General features: G+C 33.8%; 3 protein-coding genes across 6 annotated transcripts; 1 reads left to right on the plus strand and 2 right to left on the minus strand.

Annotated features, from left to right (window-relative positions):
- The first annotated feature begins 803 nt into the window (after positions 1-803).
- LOC130983043 (gluconokinase-like) lies at positions 804-3,414 on the plus strand. Of its 2 annotated transcripts, none has more exons than XM_057907211.1 (4): positions 804-996; positions 1,109-1,151; positions 2,371-2,450; positions 2,933-3,414. In XM_057907211.1, exons 1-4 carry the CDS (start codon positions 942-944, stop codon positions 3,370-3,372), a joined length of 618 nt encoding a protein of 205 aa, XP_057763194.1. In that variant the 5' UTR covers positions 804-941; the 3' UTR covers positions 3,373-3,414. The 2 variants fall into 2 exon arrangements, with proteins under 2 accessions (XP_057763194.1, XP_057763195.1); XM_057907212.1 differs by having other exon boundaries at positions 2,376-2,450.
- Positions 2,856-7,126, minus strand: LOC130983044 (uncharacterized). 3 transcript variants are annotated; one of them, XM_057907215.1, is made up of 5 exons: positions 6,820-7,126; positions 6,452-6,597; positions 5,263-5,477; positions 4,214-4,426; positions 2,856-3,049 (listed from the first exon to the last, which is right to left on the minus strand). In XM_057907215.1, the coding sequence occupies exons 3-4, from the start codon at positions 5,440-5,442 to the stop codon at positions 4,253-4,255; spliced, it is 354 nt and encodes a 117-aa protein (XP_057763198.1). In that variant the 5' UTR covers positions 5,443-5,477; positions 6,452-6,597; positions 6,820-7,126; the 3' UTR covers positions 2,856-3,049; positions 4,214-4,252. The 3 variants fall into 3 exon arrangements, with proteins under 3 accessions (XP_057763198.1, XP_057763196.1, XP_057763197.1); XM_057907213.1 differs by lacking the exon at positions 2,856-3,049 and having other exon boundaries at positions 3,951-4,426; positions 6,820-7,125; XM_057907214.1 differs by lacking the exons at positions 2,856-3,049; positions 6,452-6,597 and having other exon boundaries at positions 3,951-4,426; positions 6,820-7,125.
- Positions 7,127-10,172: 3,046 nt separating this feature from the next.
- Positions 10,173-11,864, minus strand: LOC130980528 (uncharacterized). The gene has a single exon (XM_057904197.1). It carries the CDS (start codon positions 11,862-11,864, stop codon positions 10,173-10,175), a length of 1,692 nt encoding a protein of 563 aa, XP_057760180.1.
- Positions 11,865-16,493: the final 4,629 nt, after the last annotated feature.

Raw genomic sequence — 16,493 nt, forward strand, 5'->3', positions numbered from 1 at the left:
CACTAAATTTTTGCTAGATAAGTATTACTTGGTAGATTCTGGCTATCTGTGTTTTATGGGGTTGTTAGGTCCTTATAAAGGTCACAGATACCATCTTTCGCATTTTAGATTGGTCCAAAGCAAGAGGAAGAAATGAAGTATTCAACTATTATCATTCTAGCCTTAGATGTACAATTGAACGCTCATTTGGATGTTGTAAAGCAAGATGGAAAATTTTAGGTGCCATGGCATCGTTTTCCTTAGACACACAAGTTAGAATTATTGGTGCTTGTATGGCTTTACACAATTTTATTCGACGGAATGACACAAGCGATGAACAATTTGAAGAATTCTATGAAAATTTTGATCTTATGGGTGAAGGTGAAGGTGAAGTAAAAGAACCAGTTTCTAATGATATTACGTGGGAAGAACCGAATGCTGAAAGTGCTAGAAAAATAGAACTAATTAGAGAACAAATAAAGAATCAATTGCCTGATCGATTATAATCTTAGTGATTTGGTTATGTAAAATCTACCTTCAATAATGGAAAGTATTTGTTATCATCGTTATTTTAATATTCATTCTCTTATGTTAAAAAAATTGTATTTTTTGAGTTATTTATCCAAACGCTACAACTTTAAAATAAGTATTTCTATAGTTAAAAATTCAAACACAAAATAACTTATTTATAAACTACTATTAATAAAAATTCTTATACTTTAAACTCTTTTTTCAAAAGAATTTATTTAAGTTATTTAGCCCGACCTTTAAGAGCTTAACCTCAATTGCTTTGTTGGAGCTGAGTCACGTGATAGCTGCAACATTTAATGTTCAGTTTCTATCATTATTACTTCATTTGGCTCATTATTTTTATCCTTATGCGATGAGTTTTGTCAAGTCTCGCTCCCTCTATTCTTCTAGAAGTCAATATATATCGTTCTTGATTCTCGACTTGATTTTTCATGCCTTCATCAGACAGAGAGGTACCTACATTAGATATGGCTCCAAAGAAAAAAGGTGAATCAATTGGTTCATTTTGTATATAAGAATTCAATTTCCATGTAAAGTATAGATGTTAATCTTTGTTTATATATATATATATATATATATATATCATGTGATTTGGCAGGTGAAGTTATCGTAATCATGGGTGTCAGCGGTGCCGGAAAAACGTAAGTCCATCCATCCAATAACCAAAGCCTCTATTGTCTCCTATTAAAAAAAAAAATTGATTTCAGAATTAAGATAAAGTAAGGATAAGTGTACTTAGTTTGTATTGTATCTTAAATTAACCCACACATATATCGTCATTGAATTTTTGGTTGCCCCATCCACTCCAACCAAAACTTGGCCGGGAGTTACTCAAAATTGTTTGAGTACGATACATAGTCAGTTACACAAAATTGGACATTTTGTGTTATTATAGAATGAAACGTTGACTTAGATATGAAAATGAAAGGCTTAGAAACAACATTAAAGGATATGAATTATACTAGAAGTCTCTGGTACGAATTGTGAGATGGATCGAGTCGGGGCGGTCACGGGATTATCTGAAAGACATTCTGACGTACAAATCATAATGGATTTAAGAGGTATAAAGTGTGAACTGAATGACGTACGTTAGAGGGCCTCTGGCTCCCTTTTATATAGGGAGTGGAAGTTATCTCATCTTATCTTATTTAACTAAGATAAGAGAGGTATTTGAATTCAAATATCAGTTAGAAGATGTGAAGACCGATTCGGGCCTTCTAGAGAAAGGGGGTAGGGCCAACCCCGGATATCTGAGTCGGAGGCCGTTCTGGTGCGGGACCCGAGAGTCGGGGTAACATGAATGAAGAGCATGAAACTAATTAGAAGTGATTGACATGCAGTGGAACGTAGCTTGATCCACATATGATGATTTCATAAACTCTTTGTTCTTTAGCTACTAGGAAGGGTCTAATTGTAAAATATTCAAGTAATATGTTTTAGATTCAAATTTTTCTTTGTGTTGATGTACTAAAACATTAGCCATTTGTCCTAAATCCTAAACTATAAACCCGCAACCACAACTATCAAAATACAATGGTTGAGTATAAATGGCTCTACATTTCTTAACCGAGTGTCAAGTTCGAACCTCACCTGCCGGTAAAAAAAATAAAATAAAATAAAAGAACACCTGATATCTCTATAGAAAAGAAGGGATACAAGAAGTCCACTATAATAATTCTAGAATATGGCTCTGCTAATTGCTAGTCTGCTGAACAATTTCTCTGGATTAACGCCTTGATAATGATATGTTGGATAGTTCTATCTTTATTCTAGTTAAATTTTTGAGCTGATGAATGAAACTGATTGGTTAACTATTTTCTTTTCAAAAACTTATCAATCAATTGAAAATCTACTCAACAGCACAGTAGGACAGATGCTGGGAAAAGAGATGAAATATAAGTATCTTGATGCTGATGATTTTCATTCTGAATCAAACAAAGGTGGGTATATGAGCATACATGCACAATTGTACAAATGCAATGCATCTTTGGGTGATATTATCCTGAAATAAAGAACTTGTTTCTATCTGTCTTGTTTCTTTCGTTATTTGTTTATGTTGATCTTTTACTTTTTTAGGTTTTATTATTTTAATAACTCAAAAGTTGTCTAACAATTTTTATGGAGTATAATAAAAATGTAGGATACATACATTCTCTCTTTGCTAAAGTTTCCTTGTGAAACATAGCAGAGTTTTCACTGCATTGATAGTAACAAAAATTTCATTTAGAAGTTACAAAGTTCTTTTACTCTCAGAAATTCCTCCTTGAAAAGTCACAAACCTTTTTAGAAGTTCAATTCCTTTTAAGCTAAAATTACAAATTATTTACATAGTTACCAACTATATAGACAGCTTTTAGCAATGTTGAAATAACATTTCTATTAATTTTTCTCTCCCCTATTTTATTTTTTCTAAATATTACAGAAAAGATGGGCAAGGGAATCCCACTCACTGATGAAGACAGGATGCCATGGCTTGAATCACTAAGAGATGCCACAAAAGAACACATAGTTAACGGAAATGGTGTGATTCTTGGGTGTTCTGCATTGAAGAAGCAATATAGAGAAACATTAAGATCAAGTGACCCTGATTACAAATTGGGAAGTTATGAAACAAGTGCTGTTAGCTTTGTACTGTTGGAAGCTCCTGCTGAGGTGCTAAGTGTTCGATTAAAAAAAAGAGCTGCGGAAGGGACACATTACATGCCGGCATCTCTTTTGCAATCTCAGTTGGATTTGCTTAAGATTGATGAATCTGAGGGAATACTTAGGGTTGATGCCACTTTAAGTCCTCAATCCATTGTCAAAACCATTATTATAAGCATTTTCCAATTTCAGGACTCTTTTCATTCATCACAATGTTGAAACTAGAAGTTATCTATAATAATAAATAATACTAATGATTAAATCAGGTTTCATCATTAAGTATTATTCAAACAAAAGTAGGATATGAATTATCCTAGGATTGTTTCATTTGAATTGGCTAGTGAATCATATAATTAAGCCTAATTTTTCCGGATGATTAACATATTTTAAAATATGATGCAATCATTTCCTATCATCATTCATAAATTAATGCAACTCCCAGAACAATAAGAGTTAAATCAATAAGAGAGAATTTGCTACATGAACAAATAACTAAACTATAAAAAACAAAATCCTCTACATTAATAATGCATATAAAATAAATATCAATTTATGTTAGAACTGACAAGATACTCCACCATTCGGACACAAATTCTTAATCTTAATTTAATTTAGAATAGAGCAAATACTCCTACTATCTGATAAAAATTCTTGTTGCATATTTTAAAAACATGCTGCTCCACTATAAAATCAAGTGGAAAGTAATATAATTATTTAAATTATGTTCAATTCTATGTTAAGATTAAGAAAACATAAGCTACATATTTTTAATGCAGAAGTCGTAACAATTGTCCGGATAACAATAAAAACTTTGTATTTAACTCGGCAAAGTTGTCCTTAACGTAACTGAAACCATATATTTTCCTACAAAAAGTACCAACTCATCAATGTGAAACTGTAATACTAAAAATTTACAGATGAAACAATATGGACCAACCAATGACTTTCCAAATTGAGCAATGAATAATGAACAAATAAACCACAACTTGACATGGAATTGCATGTTAGTCTCTTAGCTGGACTAACCCTCTCTTTTGGAGGTGAGGAGTGAAAAACGTACTTTTTTCCCATTCTGGTCTGCTAAGCAGAGCATCAAGCATCATTTCTTTGCCTTGGAGAATCTAAGGCATCGGTACTTTTCGCCGCTCACTGTAATTTCAAGAGCTCCATCTTGGTTATCTTGATTTGAGGCAGTTCCCATTAAGACACTTTTTTCTTTCTCAAGGTTGTCTCTTTCCATCTTCAGTCTTGCCTCTTGACGCGCAATCTCTGCCTGAAACAAAAAAGTAACGGTGTAAATTTTTGTAAACCAGCAGTATCATAAAAGAAAATATTGTTATAATGCCAAAAAGTTCTCTTCAGTCAATTTCCATCTTTTTATCCCCGTCAAAATGCTGGTAACTCACAAAATGCCCCAGATCATTACAGAACAATGAAAAGTGGTACCTTTGAATGTGTAAAACATGATATCAGAAAAAAATATTAGATAAGGGTTGTCCTAACTATATGTGTCTCAAAAGTATAATGTCCTAGTCTAAGGAGAACTAATTTTGCAGAAAGTTGCAGCAGCTAAGCATCTTATAAATCAACCATGAAGCCACTGTTTCAGTGATACTTGCCAACTTTAACTGATTAGTCAAATAATTTGCTCTGATAATGCCTAGTACCTAAAAGCCACATTACTTTGTCTCTATGGTTTCAGGAAAGTTCATTAAAATTTCACTTATATCAAATCTTCAATACCATCAACTTTAAATTAAACTGCTACATCTCACTTTGTCAAGCGTTCATCTAGACATCAGAATTGGAATTCATACAATCATTTCTTGGTCAATGGTCATGCATGACTGCAGGATAAATGGATACTTAGTGATATCCAAATTCAAAGCATTCATCTAAACAAAAATCAGGTTATCCATCAAATGATTGGATAATCATCAAAAGTCAATTGACACTAGCATTGCTAGATTGCTACTGCTTTCTCCTTTCTCTAATTTCTTTAACATTTTAAATATATCCATATGATCATACAAGGATATATGATTAATCATGAGATTGATTTGTAGCAAAACCCACTACAAACATTATAAATTTTAGAGAAATGGATACCTCACGACGAGAAAGTTCAGCCTTCCATGCAGCTTCACGCTCCGCTACTTCACGCTCACGCTCTTCAATATAACTTTGCATCTCTCTCTCCTTCATGATCCTATCTTGAATATCAGCATCTAATGCTTCTTTCAACTCTTGAACAAACTTATCTACCACAGCCTTTATACGAAGAGACATCCTTGGCTCTAAGTTCTTGTGTTAAAATTCCAAACCTTGAAACACACCAAAAAAGTCTCATATATTCTAGTACTCAGTTTGAGAATGGAATACCCTATAGAACTACAATCAACATTGGATTTATGCTTGACAAGCACATAAAATCTGTTTGGGAAGAATTTTCATTCTTTTAAACTTCATACTGATGCATCAATTAAAAACATAACTATCCAAAAGCATTTATTTATTACATTTAGTTTTGAGTGAGCAGCAGCAATATTATATGTTTTTAAAATTTGCTATTCTCAAAGTTACTTGTTTTTTCGAAAACTAAGGCAACTTCTCAATCTGGGAATATTACTGCATGAAACTGGCAACTGCCCTAATCATCCTTGTCACTTTGTCAGTATCCCTAATCCCTGAACCAAGAAGGCCCCTTATAAGTTTATATTTTATCAAGTACATAACAGAGTAAAGTTTCCTTTGAGGTTATATGGGTGAATCGATACATATAAATGTTCCAAACCAAGAAAATGAATCAAAATGTTGAGGCTCCTAATCAGAAGATAAGTTTCTTGGTATCTATGTCATCTGCACCGATATTCAAATCAATTAATAACAATATTATTATTAATAATAATATATGATTATTATTATTGTTGTTGCTATTATTATTATTATTATTATTCAGCTCAAAGTGGTAATAAATAGGTGAATCAAACCAAATCAAGTGATCATATCAAAAAGAAGCAAAATGGAAGCATTTAATCAAATATGATGACACATTATGGAGCAGACTCTAACCATTAACCCATAATTAATTAATTAGTTTCAACTCACACACACAAATCATCATCTTCACTTCATCAAGTCTAGGTTCAGCTCTACCATTTCATTGCAAAGATCAGCAAATTCTGGTAATCCAAAACCCTAAGACTAAGTTCAACAACAGCTTCTTTACTTATCCCTTTTAATACCAAAAAAAAAAAAAAGCAAAAGGTACGGGAAGAGAAAGACGGAGAGTACAGACCAAGGGAACCGCCACCTCCGGTTACCGCGGCCGCCGCTTGTCATTCACGGAGCCACAGCCGATTTCTTCACCTGGGCACGCGCCCTTTATCCCTTTATGCTTTGAGTTAATTAGTTAGAAGATATATGATAAGAAAATTTGCCCTCCTGAACATGTGTCAATATATGAGAATAATGACAAGTCATATTATTTTGATTTACATAGTTTTATTCAACACTAGCAGAATAATTTATTTAAGCGATTGAAATCATTGAACCAAATTAAAACAGCAGGGACTCAGGAACGAGGCCAAAGGACTTAGGAACGAGGACAAGGACAAACAAGGGTTAGGGACAAACAAAGACCAGAGGCGAGGATGAGGAACTTACCGTCGACGACGCTGAAGAAGCAAGCAGATATGTCATTCGGCGAAGACAAGAGGCGAGGCCAACGGCGATTTTTGGGTGACAACTCAGCGACGTTCGTGAGATGTAGAAGAGTGACGTTCTTGACGGTGAAAGAGTGTGAGCACGGAGAGGGAGATGCCAAGGAGAAGAGGACCGCGACGAAGGAGACGCCGGCAGTGCAACACCCTCTGGCTGACGGAGAGTAGTTTGGAGGTGGAGAAGGTGGGGGTTGTAGTGCGGGGCGAAGCTAGACAATATTTAGAAGGGACTAATATTTTTTATTTTTTATTTTATTTTTTGTTTTTTTGACTTATGAATCTTATAAATTTGGTCAAATTTAATAGAAGTTATGTTCATCTAAAAAAGCGTGTTATATTTATTACATTTCTAAAGTTCTCCTTTTTTATTATTATTATTATTATTATTATTATTATGAATAATTATTTTTTTTCTGATGAAAACTATAATTGTCATTTTTTTTTGCGTTTCTCATCATCCTTTTTTTCTTTCTTCTTCTTCTCCTTCTTTTTTTTTGTATTTCTCCTTTTTTTTTGTGTGTTTCATTTTCATTGTCGTGTTTCTCTTCCTTCTTCTTTTGATTTTGTAACATTGTGTATTTTTTTCTTTGTTTGATTTTTTTCTCTCAAAGTCAGCCACTAGTATAAAATACATACTGAAATACAAATATACATTGAAAATAAATTAAAACACACATGTATTTATACACAAATACATTGGTGGCTGATTTTAGTGTATAAATAGCATTTTTGTACAGAAAAATATTTATTCTAAAGCTGCATTTTTCTTCTTCTTCTTCTTATTTCTTTCTTTCTTTTAGTTAAATGAATGTAAATTCATCATCTTACAAGTAATTTTGCAGCATTATGTGTTTCTTCTTCTTCTTTGTTTATTTTTTTGTTTTTATTCTTGTTAAGAGAGTAAAATAAGAAGAAACTTGAGAAGGGAAAACAAAAAGAAAAAGATGAATAAGAAAAAAAGAAGAAAAAGATGGTGATGATGATGAAAAAAAAAAGAAGAAACAGCAGAAGATGAGGAGGAGGAAGAGGAAGAGTTATGAATTATGCAGAACTTATCAGAATAAAAATACACCTAAATATCTTCGTTTTACACTCAAATATCTTCGTGTTACACCTAAATTTGCTGCAAATACAGAAAAATATTTCCTCTAATGCTGCATTTTTTTCTTCTGAATTGAACCACACCTCAGTCACTTGATTGGATTAAAAAATAATAATCAATTTCGTTCTGGTTCAATTGACAATCTGAACTTGAATTATTCATTATATTCAACAACGAGATAACTGATAATGGAGGAGAAAGAGAACAAGAAAGGAAGAGAATAAAATCCAATGAAAAAGAGAAGGAGGAAGAGGAGGAGGAGGAAGAGGTAGTGTTGATGACGATGATAACAAAGAAGAATGTGTGCGTGTTGATTGAAAAATCTGTTAAGGAGGAGCGTGAAACATACGTGCCATAAGAGGCGCGTTTTAGGAAGAAGTGAATTTCAGAACTTGTAAGACTTGTATAGCAAAAAGACTTGTATGTGGAGATTAATTCTAATTTTAATTAAAAATAACAACTAAGACTTAGAATTTACTTTTTACAAAATAACTGAACATATATGTATAATAATTAAACACAAATATCTCAAAACTAATTTTAAATATTATATAGGTCGTTCCATACTTGCTTTTAGAATATTCAAATACTATTCAATCCCTTTTTAAACATTTTCTACAAAATTATTAAAAAATGTATTATGCTTCATGTAAATAATTTAAATCACAACCATAATTTCTGCAATGGAAAAATTAATAATAATATTATTAGAGCTGAAATTAATTAAAATTTGCAACTTAAATAGATAATTGAGCTCGACGTTTTTTTCTTGATTCAAAGTTATCTATTATTGAATCTGTACTGAAAATAGCTGCAATTTCTTTCTCAATATAAATGACTAAATTATCTGCAAGAAATTCGTATGTCATTTTACTCTGAAGCCTTGTTTTAACATTTTTTATTGCCAAAAAAATTCTTTCTGTTGTTGTTGTAGATACTGGAAGAGTCAAGACATTGCGAATCAGTCTATCAACCAAATGATAAGTTCTTAGTTTTCCTATTTCTTTTAATCTTTGACATAACTTAGAAAGTGTCCCAACATCTTTTAGATGATTCGGTATATCAAATGCATAATGTTACAATTGAGCATTCAAAAGAATCCTTTCAGGATTAGAAAAATTTGAAGGATAAAACTTTTTTAGCTAACTTGCATATATTTTGAATAGAGTAAAGTATCGTTTTTGTCCTCAACGTTTGAGGTAAGTCCCAAAGTTGTCTCTAACGTTTAAATCGTCCAATTTAAGTCCCTGAAATTTCAAAATTGACTCAATATTGTCCTGTCGTTAGGGATCTGTTAACAGAACTGATGGCGGGACAAAATTGAGACGATTTTAAAACATTAGGGACTTAAATAGCATGAAAACGTTGGAGACAAAAACGATACATATAATTAAATTTTAATTTTATCTTTCAATAATATCAATTTTTTTACGGTACATAGTTATTTAATTATTTTTTAATCACATCTAAGTAAATTACACTTAATCACATTTATTTCATTCTAAATAAATTTATTTTTTTATAATTTTACTCTTAAAGATTTTTACTCATCATGAAATGTTTGTAAAATTACTAGAATCACATTACTTTATTGTATATGTATCATTTTTTTCCGCAAATTTATATACTAGTCATTTTACAAATATTTCATGATGAGTAAACATCTTTAAGAGTAAAAATTATCAAAACATAAATTTATTTAGAATAAAAGTAATGTGATTAAGTGTAATTTACTTAGATGTGATTAAAAAATAATTGAATAAATATGTACCGTTAAAAATTGATATTATTGAAGGATAAAATTAAAATTTATTTCTATGTATCGTTTTTGTCCCCAACGTTTTCATCCTATTTAAGTCCCTAACATTTTAAAATCGTCTCAATTATGTCCTGCTATCAATTCTGTTAACAGATCCCTAACGGCAGGACAATATTGAGTCAATTTTGAAACGTTAGGGACTTAAATAGGACGATTTAAACGTTAGGGACAACTATGAGACTTACCCCAAACGTTGGGGACAAAAACGATACTTTACTCTTCTGAATATTAAACAACTTAAAATTGTCTTTAAAGTCCAAAGCAGTACTTAATGTCAAAAGCTCCATGGTTTCCTCATTGAATCTACTATTTAACTCTTGTATTTGAGAGTCAATTGCTGCCAAAAACACATCTACTCGATAATGATGCTCGATTATTATCTTTGGTTGATTGTGTATTGTGTATTCATATCAGGGATATCAATTTCATGTTTCTCACAAAATTTCTTAACAATCTCAAGTAAATTGCACCAATCATTATCCCTCAATTTTTGAAGAAGTAGTTTTGATGTGGAAACAACATGCATTGCATTCAAAATAACTTGGAATTTTTGTTGTAATGCTTGGCACAAAATATTAGTAATCCCCATAATTTTCTTCATCAAATGTAACGAAAAAACAAATTCAAACGAGAATAGCACTTTGTTGACACCATAAGCCTCACCTCTTTGAGCAGAAGTTGTACCATCATCAATAATGTTATTAAAAACGATATGAGTAGCTGCAAATATTCTTATCAAACTACAAATAGAATGAAAGTGAGAACTCCATCTTGTATCTCCAACTCTTTGTAAAGTGCCCATTTGATTTGCACCTTGATCTGTGTCTAGCTCATCATTGGCAATCAATTTTGTATTTTCAATTTCTTGAGCTTCTTGTAGTTGATCATGTCGTTTGTAAGATGCACCAACAATATTGACAATAACAGTCAATTGTGTGAAAAACTCATGAATTTGAAGTACTTCCCTTGAAGCAGCCACTAGTGCTAATTGCAATCTATGAGCAAAACAATGGACATAATATGCTTGTCGACAATCATTGAGAAATAAAGCTTGTAAACCATTCCATTCTCCTCTCATATTGCTAGCACCATCATATCCCTGACCTCGAATATTTTCAATTTGAAGATTATAAATAGAAAGCACAGACACCAATTCTTTTTTCAAAGTCAAGGCACTAGTATCAATAACATGTACAAGATCAAAGAAGCGTTCACGAACAAAACCATCCACATCAACAAATCTCAAAATAATAGCCATTTGCTCTTTTTTAGATTTATCACGAGCTTCATTAATGATGATACAAAATTTGGCATCTCCAATATCCTTTCTAATTGAATTTCTCACCATTGTAGCAAGAACATGTAGAATTTCTTTATGAACATCACTTGAAGTATATTTAGCAAATCTAGGAGCATTTTCCAAAATAAGCTTCTGAACACTACTATTGTAAGAACTCAAAAACTTTAACAATTCAATAAAGTGACCTCGATTATCTGAACTCGAGCTTTCATCATGAACTCTATAAGCGCAACCTTGAGAAGTCAACCATCTAATATAATCAATAGATGCTCCAAGTCTACGTTGATTATTCTCAATTTTCTCTGATGTTTGTTGTTTCATAAGTGTATCAACATGTTGTGATTTCTTCATCAAATCATCACATGATTTCGTTGCCCTATGATGGAACGAATTGGGGCCTTTGCCAATGTGATTCAAAAGAGGACAATCTTTTCTACTATTTACCTTCTTCCAATTCCTAAAGTCATTTTCAATGAAAGCATTTGAATATGTGTTGATTGAAGATTCCATAGCAAATAGGTAGCATGGTAAATAATATACAGCATCATCTTCAATAGAATACTCTAACCATGAAGGGTATAATTCAAACCAAGAAGCTTGAAACCGACGACGATGACTTGTATCGCTCATGAATGGATAATTATCAAGTATTGATTGATTTGGTCCAGCTTTAAGATAAGCTCGATGAATTTCATCTCTTTTACTTGGATGAAACTTCCAAATCATTGGTTGAATTTCTAGATCTCTTACCAAATGACATACTTCCATTTGTTCAGGATTAAGTCATGGGTGCATTAACTTTGAACTATCTTGTTGAGGAGCTAAAGTATTCATGTTTGATGCCTCAAGTATTGAAGAGGTTGGTGTTGATGTAACAACATTAGAAACATTTTCACTCTTCTGGCTAGTCTTTTTAAAAAAAGTGTCTATTATTTTCATTGTACCCATGATTCAACTAAATTCCTATAATTGAGAATTTACATAGATAATAAGATAAACATTATGTGTAAACTCCGAAAAATTAATAAATAATTAGCCAATAAATTAATTATTATTCAAAGATATTAGAAAATTAAATTTTATAGTTTAGAAAAGTAGAAATATTAAAAATACAAATTTTGACACTAATTTTAAAGATTTTGACACAAAACCAGGCCAACGTGTAACATCCCAGACCACCTGCTAGTACGATATTGTCCGCATTAGCACACATGGCCTCACGGTTTTGCCTTTGACGATAGGGATGATAGCCAAAGACCCCACACTCACTCGTCAAAATGCGTCATGCTAGGGAGAGGTATCCACACCCTTATAAGGCATTCTTCGTTCTCCTCCCCAACCAATGTGGGACCGTACAATCTACCCCCTAAAGGAGCCTAGCGCCCTCGCTGGTACATCGATCCGGGCTCCGGCTCTGATACCATCTGTAACAGTCTAGACCACCCGCCAGCACGATATTCTCCGCTTTGGCACACAAGACCTCACGATTTTGCCTTTGACGATAGGGATGATAGCCGAAGCCCCCCACACTCACTCGTCAAAACGCGTCATAGTAGGGAGAGGTATCCACACCTTTATAAGGTATGCTTTGTTTTCCTCCCCAACAGATGTGGGACCTTACAATCCACCCCCCTAAAGGAGCCCAGCTCCCTCGCTGGCACATGATCCGGGCTCTGGCTTTGATACCATCTATAACAGCCCAGACCATCCGCTAGCATGATATTGTCTGCTTTGGCACACAAGGCCTCACGGTTTTGCCTTTAACGATAGGAATGGTAGCTGAAGACCCTCACACTCACTCGTCAAAATACGTCATGCTAGGGAGAGGTATCCATACCCTTATAAGGCATGTCCCACATCAGTTAGGGAGGGGAATGAAGCATTCCTTATAAAGGTGTGGATACCTCTCCCTAGCATGACACGTTTTGACGAGTGAGTGTGGGGGGATTCGACTATCATCCCTATCGTCAAAGACAAAACCGTGAGGCCTTGTGTGCCAAAACAGACAGTATTGTGCTAGCGGGTGGTCTGGGCTGTTACAGATGATACCAGAGCAGTTCATCCTCGTGAGCCTGAGGGATAGACCGATTGTGCTTCGTTGCATACTCTGAGTCATTTTTTTTAATTCATGCTATTTAGGTTATCTGCTTGATATGCATAGCATGCTTGTTTGTGAGTGCTTTTGGGGATAATTGAAGCACTGAGCTTGAGATATTGAGACTGATCACCTTGATATCGATTGTTTGGTGTAGAAAGGAAACCCGAATGGCAACTGGCGGACAGGTCAATCATGTTAACGGAGAGGTAGTGAGGATGACTAACCTAACTAATGCGTTACAAGCTCAGCATGTTCTGGAATACCTGTTCGTGGAGTTGTGGCATATCGGTTGATAGGTGGGTCTCAGCACTGGTGGCAAGGGAAGTGCCGATTGATGCTTTTGCAGTTTTTAATTATGATTTCCAAACTTCTAACCGGTATGGTTTTGAACCTTGTTGGAAAAGTTTTAAAGTTTAGAATGATTTTGAAATTTGGTTTGAAACTTTGGATTTAAATGATTTGATTTTAAAACTAGGATGGAACTCTTGGGTTAAATGATATGGTTTAAAAGAAGAGTGAGTTCTATGATTTTTATCAATTTGTGAATTTGGTTTCTAAATTTATCTTATTGAAAGGGATTCAAATTGAAAAGTTTTTATTTAAAAAAATTGTGATTTAAAGTAATCGACTTCCGAGTAAATGATTTTTGACTCTTTTGAGAAAGCTTTAACAATGAACTGATTTAGAATAAGCTTGTTTTGAAAGTTTTGGAAAATATTACAAAGGCGACATTTGGGTTAAAGGAAAAATTCGGTTCGAGGTGGCGAAGTGAGTTGGACTCGTAGTGACAAATAATCAGAGTGACGCAGCGGAAGGCGAGAGGGAACATCGACACGGTAGAATGCTTCGAAGAGGATATATCGAGTAGTTTGAATTTTCGAGGGCAAAAATTTTATTAGGAGGGGAGAATGTAAGAACCGAAGTTTCTTGTAAAACCATTTTAATAAAAATAATAATTTTAAGTGCGCGAGATAGATTCTAAATTTAGAAATTTTATTTTGAAAAATTGTAAGGTCCCACATCGGTTGGGGAGGAGAACAAAGCATGTCTTATAAGGGTGTAGATACCTCTCCCTAGCATGACACATTTTGATGAGTGAGTGTGGAAGGCTTCGGTTATCATCCCTATCGTCAAAGGCAAAACTGTGAGGCCTTGTGTGCCAAAGCGGACAATATCGTGCGAACGGGTGGTCTGGGCTGTTACATATGGTATCAGAGGCGGAGCCCGGATCGATGTGCTGATGATTAGATTTTTGATGGTTTAGAATTTCACAAATGAATTCTCGTTGCAAGTATAGTTCCTAAACCAAACAATAATCTTTTCATACAAAAAGTTGTTTGTCACTAAAACAAACCCCTAAATTTATAAATCGAAGTATTGAAACCTCGGGTCGTTCTCCCTAGGAATTACAATAAAATGTCTTGTTATTGGTTGTGAGTTATTTTGGGGTTTTGATATGAAGCATGAAAGATAAATGGCAAGAAAGTAAACTAACAACTATAAAAGGCTCTTGGCAAGGTATGAAAATTAGAAGTCCTATCCTAGTTATCCTTCTCAATTGTGATGAGATTTGTTCATTGCTACCACTTAGTTAACCCTTACTAAATAAAGGAAAGTCAAGTGGATGAATTGACTTGAGCCACAAGTCCTAGCCAACTCCCAAGGAAAGACTAGCTTTAGTGCACTCCAAACCAATTAGCAATCTCTCCAATTACCAATCAACAAAGGAATTAGATAACTCAAGTGTCACTAATTACTCTACCTAGGCCAAGAGGAACAAAATCTATACTATATCTAGAAGAGGCATTTCAACAAACACATAAAGTGCAATAGAAGTAATCATTATTAAATGCAAGAATTAAAGGAATCTAAAACTACAAAAATAAGAGATCAACAATAGAAAAGCAAAGAAGACACATTTAGTATGAATTACCTCTTATTGAATTGGAAGAATATAGAGGGAACAATACTAGATCTACAACAAAATATAAGAACAACATAAAGGAAATTACAATAAAAGAGTAGAAGAAGATGAATATAGCAACAAGGAATTGAGAGATAGAAGTGGAAGAAAGCAAAGATTAAAACCTAGATCTAAGAGCTAAACCTAATCCTAATCCTAATCCTAGAGAGAAGTGAGAGCTTCTCTCTCTAGAAACTACTTCTAACTACTAAAACTAAGCTAATGATTAAAAGTATGTAAAGTATGTTCATTCCCCCTTCAATCCTTGGCTTAAATAGCATCAGAAATGAGTTAGATTGGGCCCACAAGGCTTGTAAATTCGCTAGCCACGAGTTTGCATGAAGTGATCACGTGCAGCAACGGTGCGTGCGCGTACTATGCGCGTGCGCGCCACCATACGTGTAGCAACTATGGCAAATCTTATATCGTTTCGAAGCCCCGGATGTTAGCTTTCTAACCCAACTGAAACCGCATCATTTGGACCTCTGTAGCTCAAGTTATGGTCGTTTAAGTGCGAAGAGGTCTGCTTGACAGCTTTCCGGTTCTTTCATTTCTTCACGAGTTCTCCAACTTTTCATGCTTCTTTCTTCATTCCCTTGATCCAATCTTTGCCTCCTAAACCTTAAATCACTTAACAAACATATCAAGGCATCTAATGGAATCAAGGAGAATTAGATTTAGCTATTTTAAGACCTAAAAAGCATGTTTTCACTCTTAAGCACAATTATGGGAGAAGTTATAAAACCATGCTATTTTATTGAATAAATGTGGGTAAAAGGTTATAAAATCCCCTAAAATCAATACAAGATAAACCCTACAAATGGGGATTATCAACCTCCCCACACTTAAACCAAGCATGTCCTCATGCTTAAGCCAAGAGAGAAACAAAGTGTATCAACATTTATTCCATGTAAATAAACTATATGCAACTAAATGCAAAATGGTTTTACCTACTTGGTTAAAAATAAATCAATCCTCCAAGTCATACATGCACAAGTAGGGCTTAAGATCATATAACGATTCATGAGTCCTACCTATTGAAGTATAAAAAAAATGAAGTTCACATAGACTTGCAAGAAGAACGCTCATGAAAGCCGGGAATCAAGGAATTGAGCATCGAACCCTCACCGGAAGTGTTTGCACTCTAGTCGCTCGGTGTTTGGGGTTGATTTACTCAATTCTCCCCTAATCATGCTGTCCAAGATTTGTTTTTTTCATCTAACAATCAACAATTATTCAATGCACGCATACAATTATCATGAGGTCTTTTCTTTAGGTTGTAATGGGGCTAGGGTTAAGGTAGGATTATATATGGTCAAGTGGACTAGAATTTGAA

This window comes from Arachis stenosperma, chromosome 5, assembly GCF_014773155.1.
Source record: "Arachis stenosperma cultivar V10309 chromosome 5, arast.V10309.gnm1.PFL2, whole genome shotgun sequence".
NCBI classification, from domain to species: Eukaryota; Viridiplantae; Streptophyta; class Magnoliopsida; order Fabales; family Fabaceae; genus Arachis; species Arachis stenosperma.

Coding starts and splice junctions, on each gene's coding strand:
- LOC130983044 (XM_057907215.1), bottom strand. CDS start 5,442: ATGTCTCTTCGTATAAAGGCTGTGGTAGATAAGTTTGTTCAAGAGTTG. Junction 4,427..5,262: donor CTGAACTTTCTCGTCGTGAG/GTATCCATTTCT, acceptor TTTTTGTTTCAG/GCAGAGATTGCGCGTCAAGA.
- LOC130980528 (XM_057904197.1), bottom strand. CDS start 11,864: ATGGAAGTATGTCATTTGGTAAGAGATCTAGAAATTCAACCAATGATT.
- LOC130983043 (XM_057907211.1), top strand. CDS start 942: ATGCCTTCATCAGACAGAGAGGTACCTACATTAGATATGGCTCCAAAG. Junction 997..1,108: donor TATGGCTCCAAAGAAAAAAG/GTGAATCAATTG, acceptor GTGATTTGGCAG/GTGAAGTTATCGTAATCATG. Junction 2,451..2,932: donor TCATTCTGAATCAAACAAAG/GTGGGTATATGA, acceptor TAAATATTACAG/AAAAGATGGGCAAGGGAATC.